Source organism: Mytilus edulis, chromosome 3 (assembly GCF_963676685.1).
Source record: "Mytilus edulis chromosome 3, xbMytEdul2.2, whole genome shotgun sequence".
NCBI lineage: Eukaryota > Metazoa > Mollusca > Bivalvia > Mytilida > Mytilidae > Mytilus > Mytilus edulis.
Genome location: NC_092346.1, coordinates 10,656,943 through 10,682,418, shown reverse-complemented (window position 1 = coordinate 10,682,418; position 25,476 = coordinate 10,656,943). Strand labels below are relative to the sequence as shown.

The following is a 25,476-nucleotide window of genomic DNA, read 5'->3' as shown; positions in this document are numbered from 1 at the left end:
CCCACTTATTCCTACTTTTCTTTTCATAAATTGATTGCATAAACTAAAAGTTTAAAGCCATACTTGAAAATCTTATAATATTCTTGTTATTTTTTCATAGTTTTTGATAGAAAAAAGGTGCCATAGTAAAATATAAGAAAAGTCTAGAGAGAAATATCTGCCGCCACTCAATGGCTTATATTCCGAAAACAAGCACACGGATTCTTAATTTTTCCTGCTTTTTCAGTTCCTTTTTTTCTATACCAATAATTTATTTCAGTCTTTAAAAAATCTAGTTACTTTGAAACAGAGTAGCCACATCCTTATTGTGATTATTATTTTTGTTTTATTACTTGTTTTTGCAACTTTCAACAATATAATTTTCATTACTTATATCTTTCTATTTTCGTGATACCAAATTTGTCTTCGAAATTTATCGTATATATGCATTTTTCAATAACTACTTATGTTTATAATTGTCAATGGGGTATATGTTATGGTATCTAACCGAAACACTGCAGTCTAGCTAAGATGTTCATTGTGGGAAAAGCCAAATAGCTACTGTCCAAATGTTTTTTTTATCAAGTACACCGACCGGTCCATAAGCTAAGATGTTGTTTTTTGTTGTTAATTTAACAATGTTCTGTATACAAACCTATGACAAATTTGCAGATCGTAGGAGAACACATTTACTCATGAAATCCAAGTTAGGAATAATTTTGAATCCACAGTATTATTTTTATTATTGTACATCATCATTTTTGACCAAAGAAACTTTTTCGATAGAATTTATTCTTCAAACAATTAATCAACGTTTACTTGTATTTTCCAAATGATCAACTAACATTTTACACTTGATTTTAATATATTTTACTTGTATTATCCAAATGATAGACTAACACTTCACACTTGATTGTATTATATTTTACTTGTATTTTCAAAATGTTCAACTAACATTTTACACTTGATTGTATTATATTTTACATGTATTATCCTAATGATCAACTAACATTTCACACTTGATTGTATTATATTTTACTTGTATTATCCAAATTAATCAACATTTACTTGTAGTAACTGACTGTTTAAATCGATCATTGTCACTTATTACTGTACTGTATTTTACTTATATTATTAGCATGATTTATTTGATGTTTACGCTAAACTGTATTATATTTTACTTGTATTTTTCAAATAATCAACTTAATGTTCACACTTATATTTTTCTTGTATTTTCCAAATGATCAAAAGTAAAATCACTGAACTCAGATGAAAATTCAAAACGGAAAGTTCCTTATCAAATGGCAAAATCAAAAGCTCAAACTCATCAAACAAATGTTTAACAATTGTCATATTTTTGACTTGGTAGGGGCATTTTATTATGTTACACACTTGATTGTATGATATTTCACTTGTATTTAAAATATGTATTTTATTATGTTACACACTTGATTGTATGATATTTCACTTGTATTATCCAAATGATCAACTTAAATTTCACACTGGATTGTAATATATTTTACTTGTATTTTCCAAATGATCAACTAAAATTTCACACTGTATTATATTTTACTTGTATTTTCCAAATGATCAACTAACATTTTACACTTGATTTTAATATATTTAACTTGTATTATCCAAATGATTAAATAAAATTTCACATTGGTTTGTAATATATTTCACTTGTATTTTCTAAATAATCTACTAAAATTACATCCTTAGTTGTAATTATATTTTGCTTGTATTTTCCAAATGATCAACTAACATTTCACACTTGATTGTATTATATTTTACTTATATTATCCAAATGATAGACTAACACTTCACACTTGATTGTATTATATTTTACTTGTATTTTCAAAATGATCAACTAACATTTCACACTTGATTGTTTTATAATTTACTTGTATTATCCAAATGACCAACTAACATTTCACACTTGATTGTATTATATTTAACTTGTATTATCCAAATGAGCAACTAACATTTCACACTTGATTGTATTATATTTAACTTGTATTATCCAAATGATCAACTAAAATTTTACACTTGATTGTAATATATTTTACTTGTATTATCCAAATGATCAATTAACATTTCACACTTGATTGTAATATATTTTACTTGTATTATCCAAATGATCAACTAAATGTTCACACTTGATTGTATTATATTTTACTTGTATTATCCGAATGATCAACAAAAATTTCACACTTGATTGTATTATATTTAACTTGTATTATCCGAATGATCAACAAAAATTTCACACTTGATTGTATTATATTTAACTTGTATTATCCAAATGATCAACTAAAATTTCACACTTGATTGTATTATATTGTACTTGTATTTTCTAAATGATCAACTTACATTTCATACTTGATTGTATTATATTTTACTTGTATTATCCAAATGATCACCTAGCATTTCACACTTAATTGTAATATATTTTACTTGTATTATCCAAATGATTAACTAACATTTCACACTTAATTGTAATATATTTTACTTGTATTATCTAAATGATCAACTAACATTTCACACTTAATTGTAATATATTTTACTTGTATTATCCAAATGATCAACTAAAATTTCACACTTAATTGTAATATATTTTACTTGTATTATCCAAATGATCAACTAACATTTCACACTTTATTTTGCCCCATCTACGATAGTAAAGGGGCATAATGTTTTCTGGTCTATAGGTCCGTTCGTCCGTCCGTCCGTCTGTCCCGCTTCAGGTTAAACATTTTTGTGAAGGTAGTTTTTGAAGAAATTGAAGTCCAATCAACTTGAAACTTAGTACACATGTTCCCTATGATATGATCATTCTAATTTCAATGCCAAATTACAGTTATGCTCCAATTTCACAGTCCACTGAGCATAGAAAATGATAGTGCGGATGGGGCATGCGTTTTCTATGGACACATTTTTCTTGTTCTATATTTTACTTGTATTATCTAAATGATCAACTAACATTTCGAACTTTATTGTACTATATTTTACCAACTTCCAATCAAGGACCGAAGCTCATAAACTCGGCAATCAAAACGCAGGACTTCGGGAAAGTTCGAGAGAGCTGACAACCTTGCTTCTGAAGTTGATATTTTACTTGTACTACCCAAATGATCAACTAAAATTTCACACTTGATTGTACTATGTTTTATTTGTATTATCAAAATGATCAACTAAATAGTCACAGTTGATTGTAAGTTATATTTTATGTCTATTTATCACCTATAGTACTTTATTTGTATTTCTATAATAAAATTTTGCATCGCAGTGAACTTAATATGTTGGTAGTCTTTTTGTCTGTGTTGGAGGTCATTGGCTTGATCACCATTTGTGTTTAACCAAACACTTCAAACTTATTATTTGTTGCTATTCAACTATAGTGCGGTGACAGAAGTGCAAAAAGTCGTCTAGATCGTGAGTTTAATCTCTCCAAATAACACACGGCTAAATATGGTCTTAACTTAAAGGCAAATATGTCTTCTTTAGTTTTTGCCCTGTCATCAGAATTTCGTACGGTCACATTTTTCTAAAAAGTCGTTTTTTATGACTAGTAGTATATTGGAGAGTTTCAACCCCCCTTTTTCAAAATGAACTAAACACGTGAAATTTCGGAGTAAAGAGAGAAGCTCTCGACGATTCAGTTAGAAACTGAAAGCAAGGGTTCTATTCCTATCATATCAATGTTGATATGTATGTAATATTTGCTATTAAACATTGAACTCGGAACAATCTGTTTTATATCACCGGCGATTGTTACAATTGACCTTCTTTACTTTGTATCAGCAAACTTTTCCTTAACCCGTCAGTTAAGAGCACGAAATGATTTACCGTCTGTAGTTATTCTTAAATGAGTAATGAGTTTATGAGTAAAATTGAGAATGGTAATGAGGAACGTGCTAACGAGACAACAACCCGAAAAAAAGGCAGAAAACAGCCCAAGGCCACTAATGGGTCTTCAATTCAACACAGCGAGACAATCCCGTATCCTGAGGCGGGCTTTAGCGGGCCCTAAACAAAATGTGTACTATAGTGTTCAGTGAAAATGAACGTCACGCTAAACACCAAAACAACAACAATAAGCAGAAAAGTCCACCCCCCCCCCCCCCCCCCCCGAAAATATTTTATTTGCCAATCACGGCGACAAAAATGAGCATAACAATTACAATATTATTTCAAACATAATATAAAAGTAAATGAAAAATAGGTTAAACAAAGGACATAACAGGATTAATTTGGGTTTAAATGATTTATATATAATATCAAAGTAACTGAAATAAGCAATTTGTAATAAAACATATAAAGTTTTAAAATTAAAAAATATACAAGATTAATAAAGGCCAGAGACTCCTGAATTGGGACAGGCGCAAAAATGCGTTTTGAAAGATCTCAACCCTCCCCTATCATTAGCCAATATAGAATAAACAAATACACAGCAATACGTACTGTAAAACTCAGTTCAAAAGAAGTACGAGTCCGATGTCAGAATATGGACATGTAACAAAAGAAACTAAGCAAACTGATAATGATACACAAAGTAACAAAGGACTACTAGCAGTTACTGGCATGCCAGTTCCAGACTTCAATAAAACTGATTAAATAGTATGTCGTCATCATAGGAAAATTAAGCACAATCCCTCCCGTTAGGGTTTTAGTATCCTACTATCATAAAATATATGAGAAAAACATAACCCGAGGTTTTGCGCTTCTACTAAAGTTTTCGTTATATATATCAATGAGAAGATGTGGTATGAATGTCAATAAGAGAACTCTCCACTAGAGAACAAATTACACAAAAGTTAACAACTACAAGTCTCCTAGGACCGTAAAAAATTAGAAAAACCTATACCACATAGTAAGCAATTCTTTCACATATATAAGAGAGGGACGAAAGATACAAGAGGGATAGTCAAACTCATAAATCGAAAATAAACTGACAACGCCTGGATAAAAATGAAAGAAGACAAACAGACAAACAATAGAACACATGACACAACATATAGAAAACTAAAAAATAAGCCACACGAACCCCGTCAAAAACTAGGGGTGATCCCAGATGCTCCGGAAGGGTAAAAAAAGGTTATGACTCGGACTTTAACAAGAGTAAGCAGTGCCTGTTATGCAATTGAAAACACTTGATAGTGTCGCTCAAATCAGGCTAAAATATTACTGTGAAGTGTTTTGCTGACGTGTCGTTGTCTTCTATATTTCGGCATTGTTTTATTAACTTGTTTTATTGTCCCTTGGTTTACTTCGATCTCCATTTGTTATTTCAATATTCAAACTTGAATAACGTTCGGTCATATGCTATTTCATTGTAATGCAAAATCACATGTTACATGCACTCTATAATATATATTCACAGCATGCATTAATTTACCATGTAGTCACACAATCTGCGCTCAAAGACTTAATCTAAAGTAAAAATGTATACACTTAAACAAAACAGTCATAAAAAAAACTAGTAGGCTCTACCAGCCTTACTTTATGTTTTAATGGTTATACTGAACTACAATAAATGGAAGTATTAAACAAATATAAAAAAGAAGATATGGTATGATTGCCATTGAGACATCTCTCCAACAGAGACCAAATGACACAGAAATTAACAGATATTGATCACACTACGCGGCCTTTAACAACGAATAAAGCCCATACTGCATAGTCTGATGGGGGAGTTCTGATCCCGGATCTCGCTTACTGTTTTGTCAGATTATGAGTATCTGAAGAAGACTATGTATACATTATTTAGTTTTTAATAACTAATTGTATCATTAAAACTATACTGCGGAACCTGTTCAACATATCAAAGCATTTGCGTATTTGAATTGGAAAGGATCCTGAAATTCGAATTAAGAATGCTTAAGACCATATTTACATATTCCTGACTTGTTTTAAGTTTATTTCAAACTGTTCTTTATTTCAGTTCATACTTGACCTTCAAGAGAGTATCCATCAAGATGGAGAGCAGCAAACAAAACATTTTTTCCTTTAATAAAATTGAGAATGGAAATTGGGAATGTGCCAAAGAGACAACAACCCGACCATAGAAAAAAACAACAGCAGAAGGTCACCAACAGGTCTTCAATGTAGCGAGAAATTCCCGCACCCGGAGGCGTCCTTCAACTGGCCCCTCAACAAATATATACTAGTTCAGTGATAATGAACGCCATACTAATTTTCAAATTGTACACAAGAAACTAAAATTAAAATAATACAAGACTAACAAAGGCCAGAGGCTCCTGACTTAGGACAGGCGCAAAAATGCGGCGGGGTTAAACATGTTTGTGAGATCTCAACCCTCCCCCTATACCTCTAGCCAATGTAGAAAAGTAAACGCATAACAATACGCACATTAAAATTCAGTTCAAGAGAAGTCCGAGTCTGAGGTCAGAAGATGTAACCAAAGAAAATAAACAAAATGACAATAATACATAAATAACAACAGACTACTAGCAGTTAACTGACATGCCAGCTCCAGACTTCAATTAAACTGACTGAAATATTATGATTTCATCATATGAACATCAGGCACAATCCTTTAATGCATGTACATCCACAAAATGTCTATCTACTCACATTACAGACACGTTTGTAAACTACAGGTGTGTACTACCAAAGGAAATTTTAAAAAATCGCCCAAAAAAATTGCAGTACTTCTCCTTTTTAACCATCATCCCAAATCCGAAATCCAGTTTTTCTCGGAATCATGTTATATCCGCGCCTGATATAAATGCATTTCAATTAACCATATGCTTAAGGTTCATCATAACCTTTTGGCAAAAATGGCCGTATTTACACCCCAAATTTTACTCTGAGTACAGACTAACCTATACACCTGCAACAGTTTTAAGGGATGGCAGGAACTAGATATATAAATTTTAAATGCATTTTGTGTTTCAGAAAATTATAAACTTTTCTAGATTTTGCTATCCTTTTTTTTCGTTCCTGCAGAAGGTGCAAAAATTAACTAAGTAGTGAAAACGATTGAGAAGCTCCCCTCATATAATCAATGTTGTGAGTAGTATTGATTTAAATGGACAATAGATGGACAATAGACACCTGTAAACAATAGGTGATTTAACAGGTTTAAACTGTGTAACTGAGTGGACCGTATCAAATGAAACTCGGGTGTTTGTTTATTTTGCTATCTTCTGCAGACTGGAAAAAAATGAACATCAAAATCCAGGTAAGTTTTTAATTTTCTGAAACGTAGACTTCATATAACTTTTATATATCTAGTTCCTGCCATGCCTTAAAACTTTCCTGAATGTACAAGTTTGTCTGTACTCATAGTAATTTTGGAGGTGTAAACACGGCCATATTTGTCAATTCCTTATGATGAACCTTAACTTTCCACAAGAGACAGCAATTAACAGCTATACTAGTATATATGTCACCGTGTGGCCTTTGATAATGAGCAGTGCCCCTGAGCAAAGCCCATACCGCATGGTCAGCTATAAAAGGCCCTGAAATCACAAATGTAACAAATGTAAAAGTCAAACAAGAAAATTGAACTTGAGGCATAATTAATGTACAAAAGAAATGAGCGAAAAACAAATTAATAATAGCAATAAACGACAATCACTGAATAACAGGCTCCTGACTTGAGACAGACACATACAGACATACAGTCATACAGAATGTGGTGGGGTTAAACATGTTAACGGGATCTCAATCCTCCCCCTAACCTGTGACACTGATGTAACCGCAGGACAACATAAGAACGAACTATTATTCTCTATTAGTGATTTCAATTGAAAACACACACCACACCTGCATGTTTCTGTCTGAAAAAAAAATCATTTTCTAATGTAGAGAAAAAATAATTCAGCCTTTGATTGCAAGTGAAATAAAAAAAAATGTTGTGTGTTGTGTATCATTATTTGTCTTTTTTAACCATGGCGTTGTCATTTTATTTTCGATCTATGAATGTCTTCTGGTATTTTTTGCCCCTCCCCCCCCCCCTTTCACTGTTACTCTTCCGCAAGATAGCGAGAGATGAACAACTTGATCTCACTGAGCAGCCAGAACATTAGTTTCGTTTCTTTCTGTTCCTAAGTTCTGTTCTTCAACCTTAGCGATTGGAACGAACCTAATAGATCCTAATAGCTGATTTCAGTCATAATGATTCAGTCTATTGAAAGATGCTTATAAATGCAGCCAAGAGCTTCACAAATCTAACATAACTTCTTGGTTCTCATTTGTTAAAAAAGTATTAGAAGTTTTTGAAATTAAACAAGAAGTAAAACATTTCGGACAATATAAATTTTTGAACATATCTAGTAAATTAATTCACACTAAATATATTAGCAATTGGTATGCTAGCCAAAATAAAGCTTCTGATGGAAAACTGTTTAATTATGTGAAATTTAAGCAGAATTTTGGTTATGAAAATTATCTTTCTTTAATTAAGAACTTTGATTTTAGAAGATCTATATGCAAATTACGTATTTCTGCTCATAAGCTTCAAATTGAAGTTGGTCGTTTTTCAAATATTCCACGAAATGAAAGAATTTGCAAAAAATGCTCCTCTGGCTGTGTTGAAGATGAAATCCATTTTTTAACTAACTGTGAAAATTTTAAATCAGATAGAGATGCTCTCTTTGACTTTGTTTGCCAAAGAATTCCAAATTTTTCTATACTTGATAATCAGCATAAATTTATTTATTTATTAAACTGTGAAGACAATCAGGTCCTTAATGCTGTTGGTAAATTTATTAAAGTGAATATAAGTTAGTAATTGTATTGTAACTGTATGTAAAAAATTGTTTGTATCTATGTATCTATGCAAATCAATATTATTTTGCCTTATTCATGTATGCTCTGTATGCCCCTTGTGGGCCCTTAATTGGAAATAAAATATGTTCTGTTCTGCTCTGTTCTGATCTATAATGGAAGGGGGGCAGGACCTTTTTCGGGACGTCGAGATCGGGTGTTTTTAAGCTCGGGATTTCGGGATTGATCCTTTCGGGATTTTGGAATTCTATTTTCGAATTTCGGGATTTCGGAATTTAGATTACTTTAAATTCGGGACCTGAGGACTTCATGTTTTTAAGAGCCCGGGATTTCGGGATCAAGACCCCTCCGACCACTCCCCCCCCCCCCCCCCTTTCTTTAATGTCTGTAACATTGAAGTGAAGTCACTTGTATTTGGTAGCTAAGTCGATTTATCTTGGTTTTGTACAAATGTGTCTTCAAAGTACGGGTAAAAGTATCTAGATCACTGATATATCATTTATAAAACTATTTACAGGACAGTCTTCAAAGGGGGGGGGGGGGGGTTAGGAGGGGTCCTGATCCCGAAATCCCGGGCTTAAAAACACGATATCCCGAAATCCCAGGCTAAAAAACACGAAATCCCGAGGTCCCGAAATTCAAAAAATAGAATTCCCGAGCTTAAAAACACCCGATCCCGGAGTCCCGATAAAGGTCCTATCCCCCCTCTTCAAACTTGAAAATTCTCAAGACCGCATCGCTCCATATTGATACTGGTTCTCAATATTCATTACAAAATGAAAAGAGACCAGATAACGTCAAACCCAATGAAAACGTCTTATGTCGTGAAAAGGGAAATTCCCTTTCTTACCTCCGGAGATTGTGATGAATGATGAATGATGAATCTCCCTTATTCCCAAGATTTTAAGTTATTATACTTGTACGGTGTTCAAAAGCTCTCACAACTGGTTTGTTTCTATTGTTCATCCATTTTCTCCATTAAGAAATTATGCTTCACACAAAAAACAAGATCAAACGTCACTATTTTTTAAAAATGTGTTTCTGACTTTTTCTGTTTATTTTTGTCTCAGAGATTTCTGTGTGTTCTGCTTCTATGACTATGAGTATGAAGAGATTTGTGTATTTACATTATAAGTAACAGGTCTACTAATTCATCATGTGTTCTTTCTTAAGATTAATTATTAAACGGTTTACTTTCCAACGATCCCCCTTTAATTTTATTATTATTTTCGGTTAAGCTGTACTTGAACTTAATTATTGTCAAATTAAAGGGATTTCTGTAATTTGGTTCTTTTTTTTATTTCGATATTACCTTTACTTCTTCTATTAGTTCAACAGAAAAAAAGTTCCTTTACAAAAATGTATGTTTCTTTCGAAGGCAGATGGTGATCTTAAATGAACGGTGACCCCATTTTTTTATTTCCTTTTTCTTTTTTAAAAGTATAAACTTATGATACAGTTCATTTATATAAAAATACAGGGAAATCCTATAATTAATAAAAAAAAAAAATGATTTAGACCCGCGAGCCCCATTAACTGGTTATTTTATTTAAAATTCTGAATATAAGACACTGATATTTGGTCAAGTTGAGCAACAACGTTACCTAACCCAACCTAACCAATGTCCGGTAGAACTTTAGAATGACTATGATTGATGTGATTAGTGCTTTCAATAACACTCCATTTTCAACATTTGAACCATTATTTTGTCTAGAAAACTTCATAAATCGTTCTCTGTAATTATTTTTTGAGAAGAACTAAACTTAATTAGCAATTTTCTCATTGTGAACTTCTCATTTCTGTAAAACGTTGCAACAAGCGACTGCATATACTGTGAGTAATAAATCTCCCGGTTAATAAGGTGTCACAGAGCATGTTTTTTTGTTTCATTAGCTCCTTTGGTAGAGGAATCTGCTAATACATGGAAGCCATTGAAGTCATTGAACTAGTTAATATGCATACACTAAATACATTGTATTAAAGCTGACGTCATTCCTCCTCCCGCGGAAATTTGGCAATACGTATACATAGAGTCATTTTTCCCCCATGCCAATCTTTCCCCCATATGATAGATTTCATTATATTTATATAAGTCTGAAAATTAAATCCAAAAGAACTAGAATAAGATTTTTATGCTGATAAATATTTATTGCCAATTAACATTGAAATTACACAATTGTTCGTAAATCTGTCTATATGTGTCTACTAGTCTGTCTTTATTTTCACCAGTCTGATTTAGTCCCCTAGTTTGTCTCTGTCTTTATTTTCACCAGTCTGATTTAGTCCCCTAGTTTGTCTACATTCTCCACATTCTGTCTATGTGTTCACAAGTCTGTCTACACGGTGACCAGTCTGTCTAATCCGTCTGCATTTTTTAACAGTATGTCGTTGTATCCATTGGTCTTTCTTCGTGTTCAATAGTCTGACCTCATATTCACCAGTCCGTTGTTGTGTCTACTATTCTGTCTACATGTCCACCAGTTCTTCTCCGTGTTCAATAGTCTATTCACATGTTTTTCAGTCAGTGTACATTTCGAACAGTCTGACAACATGTCCACCCGTCTTTTTATGTGTCCATCAATCTGTCTACATATAAAAACGAAGATGTGGTATGAAGACCTTCAACAATGAGCAATGCCCATATCGCATAGTCAGCTATAAAAGGCCCCGAAATGACAATGTAAAACAAATTCAAACGAGAAAACTAATTGCCTTATTTATATAAAATAAATGAACGAAAAACAAATATCCAACACATTATAATCAAACGACAACATGCACTGAATTACAGGCTCCTGACTTTGGACAGGCACATACATACATAATGTGGCCGGGTTAAACATGTAAGCGGGATCCCAACACTCCCCCTAACCTGGGACAGTGGTATAGCAGTACAACATAAGAACGAACTATAAAAATCAGTTGAAAAAGGCTCAACTCATCAGATGGACAAAAATACAAGTGGACGTGACCGGGTACTTGTACATATCTACCATACTGTGCCTACTGTACATGTCCATCAGTCCGTCTATATTTTTAACATGTCCATCAGTCCGTCTATATTTTTACCCGTCTGTAATTGCTTTTTTGTGTTGTTTTGTCTGATCGTCCGAATCTTCAATATGCTGATATTTACATGCATTCTTTTGACCTGACAACTTTAACTACGTGTAGGTGTATACTCCATATTAATACCCTCATGCTTTGAAATGCCACACAGTTTTCGTTGGGGTTCATTATCACCCAATGAACATTTTTAATATGTTTCGCCACAACAATTCACGTTGCAGGTTTAGTTGATCTCACAACAGGCTAGTATGACGAGTAAACTTGTATTTCAATGTAAACTAGCTTCAAAATTAAATAGTCTTATCTATCTCCGGTTGAAAAACTGTCGTTTCACAACCGTACTAAATAGTAAAAATAAAATTGAGAATGGAAATGGGGAATGTGTCAAAGAGACAACAACCCGACCATAGAGAAGACAACAGCAGAAGGTCACCAACAGGTCTTCAATGCAGCGAGAAATTCCCACACCCGGAGGCGTCCTTCAGCTGGCCCCTTAACAAATATATATACTGGTTCAGTGATTATGAACGCCATACTAAACTCCAAATTGTACACAAGAAACTAAAATTAAAAATAATACAAGACTAACAAAGGCCAGAGTCTCCCGACTATGGACAGGCGCAAAAATGCGGAGGGGTTAAACATGTTTATGAGATCTCAACCCTCTCCTTATACCTCTAGCCAATGCAGAAAAGTAAATCATAACAAAACGCACATTAAAATTTAGTTCAAGAGAAGTCCGAGTCTGATGTCAGAAGATGTAACCAAAGAAAATTAACAAAATGACAATAATACATAAATAACATCAGACTACTAGCAGTTAACTGACATGCCAGCTCCAGACTTCAATTAAATATGAATATCAGGCACAATCCTTCCCGTGAGGGGTTTAGTATAACCTACCATCATAACATATATGAGAAAACATGCATTCGCAGTAATGTTTTTTCTCTGCGTGCTTTTTTATATGAACTATAGCATTGTCTTATATATATAAAAAAAAAAACGTTCGTAGTTATTTCTTTATCAAAGAACAACCAGTCTGACGTAGCCGACGTTATATTACAAGGGGAAAATAAGCTTCTCGTGCTATGTGGGTGGAAATTGGCCTGATCCTGGTTCCCCCCCCCCCCCCCACCAATCTCGCTGAGGGGGAAAAGTTGGGTCATGCCAATTTTTCCTGGGGGGGAAATTCTATCAATCCAGTTTTCCTCCGGAAAAAATCGCATGGGGAAGAATGGTTCAATTTTTTTGAATTGTTTTACATTGTCTTATCGGGGCCTATTATAGCTGACTATGCGGTATGGGATTTGCTCATTGTTGAAGGCCGTATGGTGACCTATAGTTGTTAATGTCTGTGTCATTTTGGTCTTTTGTGGATAGTTGTCTCATTGGCAATCATACCACATCTTCTTTTTTATATAGGACACCGGGCCCAATCTTTTCCGAAAGAGATGTTCTGTAATAAGTAAATCCGGACATCGTTTCCTTTCGAATTTACCCTTGAAATAATTTATATCAGTTTGAAATACTGATTAAAATATTTACAGAAAGGGGCCCGATTGTTCAGTTTTTTCAGCCATTGTATAGGGTTTGAAATTTCATGGTGGATATTCAGTTTATAAGAAATAAAGGTGACTTCCCTGAAGAAATAAAATCGAAAATTACTATTTGACTCATCAGTCATCATAACAATTTGTTTTAATACTTTTTCAGTATATATAAATTGAAACAAAACATTTCTTTTAATTTATCGGTTTCCAAAAAATAATCAATCATTTGCTTCTCTTTTTTTTTTCAAAATTTCGAACCACATCACAACAGCTAATAAAACAACAGCTAACTTTTGAATTGAGAATATACACTGACCTCAGACTTGAAGGGAGGCGGCGCTCGAAATATCTATCGGGTATTGGCTGTTGATCCACGGATAGTAATATCTTAATTACTCCAAACAGTGTTTGGTTTAGGGGTGAGCAGTGTCTTTAAATGCATTCCTGTAGCTGCATGTCCACGTTGATTTGCTCGCGTACATAGGCTATAATGACATTTAGGAGAACGAAGGGTTGCCCCAGAAGATAAGCACGGTTCAGTTTGTTTCAATAATTGTTTCTTTGATTAGTATAACTAATGTTATTGACTTGAATATTGACACTATTATATTTCAAACAACTTTGTAAACTAATTGTTTGGTAAAAAAAATCACGATGTGTCAATATTCAGAAAACCGACTTTGTCTTTCCAAGGATTTGTATAGTAAGACTATACAAATCCTTGGTCTTTCTATGTTGGTAACTTGACTGCTCGGAAATTAGGGGGGGTCTTCAACTCTTTAGTGGTAGGCATTTATCGATCCAGAAATTTTCATAATCGCGGGGGGGGGGGGGGGGGCACTGACTGCCTTAGAGGGGGAATGCTCCATTCACAATGACTGCCTAAGAGTGGGCCCGCTCCAGTCGTGCTCCAGTGACTGGTCGCTTCCGCTTCCGCGCTTCATACAAAATGTACTTCGATCAACGCTTTTACACCCCAATGAACTTACAAAAAGAAGCATTCAATTCTTCAATGCACCAGTGCTTCGGGTAATGACATATGCTATATAATAAAACATTTTCTTTAAATTTTCTTGCCGGTTTGAACTTTCACCCTTATCAGAGACATATAATTTATTGTTACATATGTCTCTGCTCTTCAGATATGGTGTACAAAAAATGGGTTGTCTTTCGTGTGCTTTGGCCTTTGTCTTTATATGCATTTTTGTTTATCTTTGTTGGCATGATTTGGCCAAATCAAAAAATATTTCATGTGTTTCCTATTTCAGTCTGGGCTACATACCCTATAATATATTTAAGCTTAGAAATAGCACTGTTTAATAAGTCCGAATTTCTCGCCAATATACGATACAATACAATACAATACAATATTTTTATTTTCCAAATTAAAGGGCCCATTAAGAGCATAACATTAATTACAACATGACATAAACATTACAGAGTGATTAAAGAAACATAAAATAATAATTGACATTCAAATGCATGAAGAAAGGATCAGTGGTCAAGGGGAGATAATTTTGATATATTTTAGAGTATCTAACTAATTTTCTGATTTTCTTAGTTGCAGGCCTTTATCCAGGTATGCACATAAAATAGATAGAAGTCTGCTATCTTCATTAATCCTGATCCATGAAAAAAGATCATTTATATTTAAACTATCTAAACTGGGGTATTTTTTTATATAATCAGTGATATCTCTTCTGAGGTTATTGTAAATAGGGCATTCCAGAAGAAAGTGCATTTCATTTTCAATACCATTTGTATTACAATATAAACATATCCTCTCATGTCGAGGTAATATTTCATATTTACCACATACATTGGTAATTCGTTCATGTCTGCCAGTTTCTATTCTTAAACAGTGATTGCTAAGTCTGTATTTTGTTAATAAATGTTTTTGTGGGTGCTTTAAATCTAAATAATTTTCATAGTCAAATGACTTTTTGAATGAAAAATAAGTGTCCAATTTGCCTTGATTCTGTAAATAAAAATCTCGCATTTTCTCCCAATCATTTTGAAAATTTAATTTGAGCTGTTTTTTCAATAAGTTTTTAAATTTATTTTTTCCTAGATTTTTACATATATTTAGGTCAATACCCAATTTTTCACTGTAGAAAATGATATAGACTCAATATAAAAACAAAAGTAAAATAAAAACAATTCTTATTTTTTTCAAAGATGACTGAATTAAAACACAAATTTTATTTTATTTGGCCTTTGCTTGTTTTTATATAGTGCTTAAGATTTTAACACAATGATGACTGCTGTGTCCTTATTTTTGACATTTTTACCTGCTATAGTGTCTGTTTTGTTTACACATCGTTATATCAATGATATAAGAATTTTTTTTTGCGACTATAGCTGTCCTACAATTGAGAGGTTTATCTAGCTAAAAAAGCAGGTTTAATCCACATTTTCTACATAAGAAAATGACCAAGCCAGGAATATGCTGCTTGTTATTCATTTGTTTGATGCGTTTGACCTTTTTTAATTGGCACTGGCTACGGTTACATGGAAATGTAACAATAATAAAAATATTATTGTTACATTGGAGACTAATTGCCGGAATGCAAAGTTGGATGAGGAACCGATTAATTACAAATGTAACAATAATTACTGAGGCTACGGTTACATTACGTTATTGTTACATGAAAAACAGCAATGTACGCTAGATTGATTTAAGGATGTATTCTTCTGACTTTTCAGTCTCGTTCAGTCTCGTTGAAATCTCGTGCTTGAATTATTTCCAAAACATGTGATACAAGTGGAAAATATCAATGAATTTTGAAAATATTATAATCAAACATAACTCTGTGAAAAAACTATGTATTTACAATGAATGGTTTTTGAGTAATCCAGTTTTCAAATTTTACGACCAATCAAGTCAGTATTTTTAGCCAAAATTTTGAGAAAATAGGTTAGGGATACTAAAAATGATTTTACGAGAATCATGTACATCCCATATCATTTTGGTCTTTTCAGATTTCTTAGATATGTATTATTTCAATCATTTATAACAAAAAAGTTGAAATAATATGCATTTTGTTCTTAAAACTGAGAAAAATTACAAAAATACAAAGTTGACAGCATGGTAAATTTTACACATAAAAGCGTCAAAATATGATAAAACTTTCTTATATTAACACCTACCTATACTTTTTTTAAGTAAAATTTATTCAGATTGGTCCACTTCATCTTTATAGAAAGTATGAAAAAAAGTTTAATTGTGGAAATGTGATTTTTTTCACGATAATAGCCCAAAAATAGGTAAAAATCGATGAAAAATGGGAAAATCATCAAAATTGGGCATTTTCAAAGGGCCGTACCAAAAAAAGAAGTGCACCACCATATGAGTTTTTCTTCACCAATTATTTTGTTACAGTCTTATAAACCCAAAAATCAGGTTAAGAAAAAAAGTTTAATTCTAGAAATATTTGGCTCCTCAGAGGTGTACATGTACATCCTTAACTTAAAAATCTTCTATAGTTGTATTGCTTCATTCTTTCATATGTACTAAACAATACTTGTAATTTAATACTGATAAATAATAAAATATTATTATTCAACAAATGGTGTACAACTTGAATAGTTTTGCTACGTATTAATGGTTTTGATGTTCTTAAAGATACTACTCAAGATTAGGAGTGTGACTGTCAAAGGCGAAAAATATAGTTCAATGGTTTCACTTTTTTTAAAGTATTTAACTGCACACCTACTCTTATTACTGTCATTATACTTTGGACCAATTTTGTTTATGGTGAAAAAAATAAAACTTGGGATGCGTTTTAAACGCAACTGAAACAATATCAAGACATATACATTTCATACAGCTTTATAACTAAGTTACTTGACGCAAATTGATAATCAAAAGCAAAGTTTGCTAACTGTAACTCAAATACTAAGAAATTCTGTATGTACATGTATCCGAGGAGGACGTAATTTCGTTCATCAAAAATGTGTCGGACTTTAAAAACAACTTACTGGATTTGTAGAAATTGTCATTGTAAATAAAAAATTACAGTAAATAAATTGTATGTTATAAATGAATGTAATAAATGTCCTCAACTTTTATTATTTAGTACATATTACTAGTCCCATCGTACATTGCTTTTTTTCATACAATAACGCAATGTAACCGTAGCCTCGATAATTATTGTTACATTCGTAATTAAACAGGTCCTTACCCAACCATGCATTCCGGCATTTAGTCTCCAATGTAACAATAATATTTTTATTATTGTTACATTTCCATGTAACCGTAGCCAGTACTTGTACGTGCCTTTTTAATTTTGCCATTTGCTTACGTCCGTTTATAATTTTCCCTGGAGTTGGTGGGTATTTTTTTTAATTTACTTTTTGTGCGCGCGGACTTCTCAAGTCTTCCAAATAAGAAAACGAATTAATGTATGAATTTGTATGGTCCGACGAAAACTTTGCGCACTGTCGGGCAACGCAGCTAGTCTTCTCATTTGAAACGTTTACCAATTTACAATTAAAACTAGTATACAGACTATATATATCCTGTTTATTTCCCTGTTAGAGCCTTATTTTAGCCTCTCTCAGGTCTGAATTATATGAATTGGTTTATTTTTTCGAACACTTAAGCCGGACGCTTGTGTTCCCAAATTAAAGGATGAACCTGGGAACAGTAGTATCTAACATCCATATGTTCCTGGATGAACACACTGGTTGAACACTTCCCCTCCCCCTTTTCCCTGTGTCCAAAACGTATTGGAAGTGTAAATCGTTTAAATTTCTCTGAAAAAAAACTGACGAACCATGTTTTCATTAGATCAAATTAAAAAAAATATTCATGAAATGTTTCTTTCTGAATTTTTTGAATATTATAACTTGAAATTAGTTATAAATAGCATTACAAAATAAGTAAGTGACGTCATATCTTGTTCTCTTCAAGTTGTCAAAGCGCTTTAAACGATGAGGACACGAATTTGACAAAGAAGCTTTTGACTAATCGAGACGGTGATTCATCGGCAGTGCTCGCTAATTACGCATGCCCATTAGTGGTAGAAGCCATGTTGACCTTTGGTTGTTAGTGGTCTCTTGAGAAAGCAAACGGTTTGGCACGAGAATTCGTTATGCTTAGTGCCAAATCATTCTTAGTTTCACAAAAATAACGACAAGCAAATGTAAAGTTACCTATAAATGCACTCTCACACTTCACTGACACTTGAGAAAAGTGCGAGTAGAAAACTGGTTACATTTGGTTTGGCGTCCCATTTTGGTATGCTACGGAACCGCTGTTGGTGTTTTACATTGAATGTTTCGTGACAAATAGAAATTCCTGAAAAGATTCGGTTTATGAGAAATAATAGGTGAGATCAGCTGCAAGTGTCATGTCAAAATATCGATGAGTTTGTTACAATCGCCAAATTCAGTCCCCTCCATTTTATGCACAAGCGTATCAATTTTTCTGCGTGCATGTGCGGAGAATTGTTTTATTGTAATACATAAACACGACAACCTCACATGAAAATGTAATCAATGTTAATCAACACCAAATCTACAAAACCCAGTTCTTATTTGAACAATGGTTTTTTTCAATTAATTTTTCATTTGAGAAAATGTATGCATTTCTTGCAGTGATCAGGTGATATATATATATATATAGTCATAAAATTTTGTACATTAAATTCCGTACTGAATCCGCCCTTGTGTGTGTCTTGCGCATTTTGGATCAACAGAGTGGTGTTCAAAAGGTACATGTAGTTATGGTTTGTACTTTGCCAAAGACCGCTTACAATTAAATAAAGGCAATATCTATACAATTACGTTAAGGTACATCAACAAAAGAAGATGCCGTCAGGTTTGATTGTCAATGAGACAATTCTCCACAAGAGACGAAATGACACAGAATTTAACAGTGTAGGTCACTATACTGTGTTCAACAATTGGATGATCAAAGCTACAGTCCGCTATTATAGGATATAAGGCCCTGAAATCACAAATGTAAATCAATTCAAACATGTTTGTTTCATACGAATCAACGATTTGATTGGCTCACAACACTTAAGTATCCAATATTATATTTTACTTTTCTATAAAATTCCAACATCTTTTGACTGCACATGCTTCCTGTCACAAGGGGGTCTCATTGGGGGGCTTCGATCCCGGATCCCGCTTACTGTTTTGTCAGATTCCTGTATCTCGCGTACACTATGTACGTAAGCAATTCTCATTTTTGTTCATTTCCCGGGTGCCGCTAGACCTCATTTCCGGTTTTCACGACACAATAATTTGACTTTCACATGTCACACTTACAAAAAAATTGGCAATCCCGCGTCACGCTTAGACCCTAATGAGACCCACTCACAACAATACAAACCAGTAGATTTCATATGTTGATTTAAATTTTAGTATATTAATGTAATTTATAAGAATTGGGTTGTAAAAACATTGGTTTTATGAAGCCCTTTCATGTTTTATCCTTGGTCGATGCTTTTCAAATAAAATTACCACACTGCTGAACTCATTTCCCAAAAATTGAAATTTTAGTTGCTGTTGACAGAAACCAGGAAGCAATGCATGATTAATATTTACCTATTGTCATGATTGTAGGATTGTACAAATAAACATAACATTTGAGACCATGTGTTCTATGTATACATATACATGTACAATATATGTATGATGTGGGAAAATATAAAATTTATTTGTATGAGTTTTTGAAACAGGATGAAAAGTGAGGCTCTGCCGAGCTTTTCTCCTGTTTTGTAGCGAGTACAAATAAATTTTATATTTTCCAACAATGTACACATATTGTTTTTATCCTGAAATTACTCCCAACACTTGAAACTTTAGTTATTAAAATCAAAATCATTGTAATTTCTCAAAGAATACAGGCTCCTGACTTAGGACAGGAATAGCACATACAGAATGTGGCATAATTAAGCAACTAGTTTGATAGCGCCAACCCTCACATACATTTTTTGTAACCTGGGACAGTGGTGTAATAGTACATAAGAAGAACAAACTATAAAAATAAGGATGAAAAGAGAATTGTTTTTTTCCCGTCTCAACCCTATGTTTGATAGATAACCAGCTGAGATTTTACCATCAAATATTTTATGCCTAAGAAATCACTCCAGAAAAAGTGTGTGAGTTGACATGCAATTTCCCCTGAATTTTGCTCAAATATGTTATAAGAGCTGCAAATATCCAGTGTTGACCCAGTCTTCACGCTTCATGGCTTCATCAACCAAGACTTAGCAGTGTTAAGGCACCAACTTAACAACCCTCATGGTTCTGTTGTGATCAATAAAATATTGATGTCTTAGCTGTAGTGTACATGTATGTTATGATCTTTTAAAGTTGACAGTAATAAAGCATTTTTATTTTCTTTCACTGTCCTGACCGCCGCCATAATTTGTTTCAATTGATCTTGATTTAGGGTTACATGTACATAAATTTGTTATTCCTTGAAACTCTGTATAAACCTTCTTAATTATTGTTGAATATGTTTTTTGGTTTTTTACTGGAATTCTTTCAAATATTATTCTATTCATGAAAAAAAATGATATTGTTCATTGTTTAAAAAAGCTTGAAAGTGGAAAGTCTTGAAAATTAATTCCTTATTGTTTTGAAGTAGCGAAAAATAACATTTACATTCTCAACCACATTACATATGGTGACAGGGTTGGCAAAGTATTACCTGCCCGGGAATTCCTGGGTGGGAAAACCCGCGTTTTCCCGAACTGGGCAATACTCCCAGAAATTGGGAATACTGGGCATTACTGGGCAATATGATTTTTAACCGGATTTTTGTGACAAAAATGTTATTGATTTGGGGATGTATGGCGGGCGGCAATCAAATGTTGTCCGTGTATTAACTCATGAACCATTAAAATTTTAATATGTTGTTACTGACAACTAAATGAAGGTCAAGTTCACTAATGGTGATTTTGACTTTTACCGTTCAGGAGTTATGGTTCTTGAAAGATTGAAAAATGTTTTTTCCAGTCGTGTCCGTGCATTTACGCATGAACTGTTCTACCAAAGCTTCCCAAATTTTAATATGTTGTTACTGATGACAAAATGGAGGTCAAGTTCAATAATGACGATTTTGACTTTTACCGTTCAGGAGTTGTGGTTCTTGAAAGATTGAAAAATGGAGTTTCCAGTCTTGTCTGTGTATTTACACATGAACTGTTCTACCAAAGCTTCCCAAATTATAATATGTTGTTACTGATGAAAAAATGGAGGTCAAATTCAATAATGACGATTTTGACTTTTACCGTTCAGGAGTTATGGTTCTTGAAAGATTGAAAAATGGTGTTTCCAGTCGTGTCTGTGCATTTTCTCATGAACCATTCAACCAAAGCTTTTGAAATTTCTATATGTTGTTACTGATGACAAAATAGAGGTCAAGTTAAATAATGACGATTTTGACTTTTACCGTTCAGAAGTTAAGGTTCATGAAAGATCGTAAAATGGCGTTTCCATTCACTTTATTGCATTTACTCATGAACCATTCAATCCTTAAGCTTTTCAAATTTTAATATGTTGATACTGATGACAAAATGGAGGTCAAATTTGATATTGACGATTTTCACTTTCACCATTCATCAGTAATGGTTCTTATGATATTGCCAGGACACAAATAAATGTTAATAAATCCGGTTTGCTGTCGTTGTGACAGCCTCTTGTTTAAGCTTATTTTAACACAAAATAGTAAAAAATATGTCTTGGTGTAGTTTCGTAGTATTACAGCTTAATATATACTTTTTATACAGATAACCATTGACAGTCATTTCTAAAAGAATGAAAAATTCAATTTCATTCCCTTCTATGTAGTCGGAATACAAGATTTGCACATTTAAGGAAATCTTGTTAATTACCAAGCATTGTTTCAATAATCCATACTTTGAAAAAAAAAATTATTGCAATGTTTAAGTGAATTATTAATTTCAAATGTTATACATTCATACTTTTGTCATATTGCTAAATAAACACCCTAAGGGGTCATGGCATTAACACTTATAGAATTGAAAGGGCTGATTATTGTTACATAAACAAATCTGCATTATAATCTGAATAATTACTTACATGTACTAATTAGTGACAGTACATATATACATTATTTAAATGTAATTTTTCTTACATATATCTTAAATGTATAAAATATGTGTTTGATTACTGAATCCTCTATAAAATTCAGACCAGTATTTTATATTGCCCAGTATTACCCAGTTAAACCCGGGTTTTCCCAGTATTTCCCACTGGGCTGGGCAATACTCATAAAACCCGGGTTTTTGCCAACCCTGTATGGTGAAACCTTGTAACTGTACATGTATTAACTAGTTATAAAAGAATAAATTCTCATTTACCATTCTTATAACATCTGATAATGACAATTTACTTAATTTTCTGCAGCTAACAATGGGAGCCTTTCTTGACAAACCAAAAACTGAGAAGCATAATGAGGGTGGAGTTGGAAATGGGCTTAGATTTGGTCTCAGCAGTATGCAGGGATGGAGGGTGGAAATGGAAGATGCCCACACCGCAGTCATAGGATTGCCGAATGGATTAAAAGATTGGTCATTTTTTGCTGTCTTTGATGGCCATGCTGGTGCTCGTGTTTCAGCACATTGTGCCGAACAATTACTTGATCATATCATAACTAATGAAGATTTTAGAGGTAAAATTGAAATGAAAGAAGGAACTGAAATTCAGCCGTCTTTTGAGGATGTTATTAAAGGTGTGAAAACAGGTTTTCTAAAATTAGATGAAAAGATGAGGTCAATGCCAGAAATGGCAAGTGGCGAGGATAAGAGTGGTTCCACAGCAGTTTGTACAATTGTATCGCCAAATCACATTTTCTTTGGAAATTGTGGGGACTCTAGGGCTGTACTATCACGCGCAGGTAAATGTGTATTTTCAACACAGGATCATAAACCTGTGAATCCCACTGAAAAAGAAAGAATTCAAAAAGCGGGAGGGAGTGTAATGATTCAGAGAGTCAACGGTTCGCTTGCCGTATCAAGAGCTCTCGGGGATTTTGAATATAAAAATGTACAAGGTATGGGACCTTGCGAACAACTGGTCTCACCAGAACCAGAAATATTTATGGAAGATAGAAACCAACAAGAAGATGAATTCATAGTGCTAGCCTGTGATGGGATATGGGATGTTATGTCTAATGATGAACTCTGTGACTTTGTCAGAAGTAGAATGCGACTGACCAGTAGTCTTGAGCTGATTTGCAATCAAGTAGTGGATACTTGCTTATACAAGGTATGGTATCAACTCAGAGTTTTAATAATTGTGTGTTTTAAATGTGTTGAGGAGAGAAGGACCTTTAACAAAATTTCAAAAAGAATGCAATTCGTACATGTGCAGTATGTCAAATGTATGTAGCTAGGGAAGCTTGTTTGGCAATGATTACAACAAAGATGATGTGGTATGATTGCCAATGAGACAACTTTCCACAATGATTACATACATAATATATTAAAACTATTTAAAGCTTTATACATTGTATAATTTCTGTAAAGGTACAAGACCTGGATACTTCATATATTGAATACACATGCCTAATGCTCTGAACTTGCCTTCTATCATGCAGGTACATGTATGTCGTTGTCCTTGACCCAATCGTCACGGTGAAGCAAATGTTTAAAAAAAAAAAATAATCTTATATTTGCATAACATACAATGTATCACTGATTATGAGTAATTCTCTAGACCATCTATATTTGTTCATTGTATATTTAAAATCATTGCAAAGTAAACATGTCTGTCAGACTGGGGTTTACTTGGCCGTGACCTTGTTTCATTAATCAGTGAACAACATTAGGTTTCAGTGGTTATTTCTCAGATAACTACATAGTTTAAATGTTCAACTGTATTTGATGTACAAGTACAAATGTATGGAATCATTGTTATATACATATTTTTATACGACCGCAAAATTTGAAAAAATTTTCGTCGTATATTGCTATCACGTTGGCGTCGTCGTCGTCGTCGTTGTCGTCGTCGTCCGGCGTCCGAATACTTTTAGTTTTCGCACTCTAACTTTAGTAAAAGTGAATGGAAATCTATGAAATTTTAACACAAGGTTTATGACCACAAAAGGAAGGTTGGTATTGATTTTGGGAGTTTTGGTCCCAACATTTTAGGAATTAGGGGCCAAAAAGGGCCCAAATAAGCATTTTCTTGGTTTTCGCACTATAACTTTAGTTTAAGTTAATAGAAATCCATGAAATTTTGACACAAGGTTTATGACCACAAAAGAACGTTTGGGATTGATTTTGGGAGTTTAGGTTTCAACAGTTTAGGAATTAGGGGCCAAAAAAGGGCCCAAATAAGCATTATTCTTGGTTTTCGCACAATAACTTTAGTTTAAGTAAATAGAAATCAATGAAATTTAAACACAATGTTAATGACTACAAAATTAAGGTTGGTATTGATTTTGGGAGTTTAGGTCCCAACAGTTTAGGAAATAGGGGCCAAAAAGGGACCCAAATAAGCATTTTTCTTGGTTTTCGCACCATAACGTTAGTATAAGTAAATAGAAATCTATGAAATTTAAACACAAGGTTTATGACCATAAAAGGAAGGTTGGTATTGATTTTGGGAGTTTTGGTCCCAACAGAATAAGGGGCCCAAAGGGTCCAAAATTAAACTTTGTTTGATTTCATCAAAATTGAATAATTGGGGTTCTTTGATATGCCTAATCTAACTGTCATGACTGTGTATGTAGATTCTTAACTTTTGGTCCCGTTTTCAAATTGGTCTACATTAAGGTCCAAAGGGTCCAAAATTAAACTTAGTTTGATTTTGACAAAAATTGAATCAGTTAGGTTCTTTGATATGCTGAATCTAAAAATGTACTTAGATTCTTGATTATTGGCCCAGTTTAAGTTGGTCCAAATCAGGGTCCAAAATTAAACTTTGTTTGATTTCATCAAAAATTGAATAAATGGGGTTCTTTGATATACCAAATCTAACTGTGTATGTAGATTCTTCATTTTTGGTCCTGTTTTCAAATTGGTCTACACTAAAGTCCAAAGGGTCCAAAATTAAACTTAGTCTGATTTCAACAAAAATTGAAATCTTGGGGTTCTTTGATATGCTGAATCCAAAAATGTACTTAGATTTTTTT

The 25,476-nt window shown here is 33.2% G+C and overlaps 1 protein-coding gene across 4 annotated transcripts in view; it reads left to right on the top strand.

The window, feature by feature from the left end:
* Window positions 1-9,577: 9,577 nt before the first annotated feature.
* The window catches only part of LOC139515798 (protein phosphatase 1B-like), a 30,818-nt gene continuing 14,919 nt past the window's right edge, over window positions 9,578-25,476 (top strand). For 2 of the 4 annotated variants that reach the window (XM_071305495.1, XM_071305494.1), the window contains exons 1-2: window positions 9,578-9,680; window positions 22,746-23,606. In XM_071305495.1, the coding sequence (XP_071161596.1) occupies window positions 9,609-9,680; window positions 22,746-23,606 (933 nt within the window). In that variant the 5' untranslated portion in view covers window positions 9,578-9,608. Of the gene's footprint in view, window positions 9,681-18,285; window positions 18,689-22,745; window positions 23,607-25,476 lie in introns of those variants that run through there. The other 2 variants (XM_071305497.1, XM_071305496.1) reach the window with 2 other exon arrangements.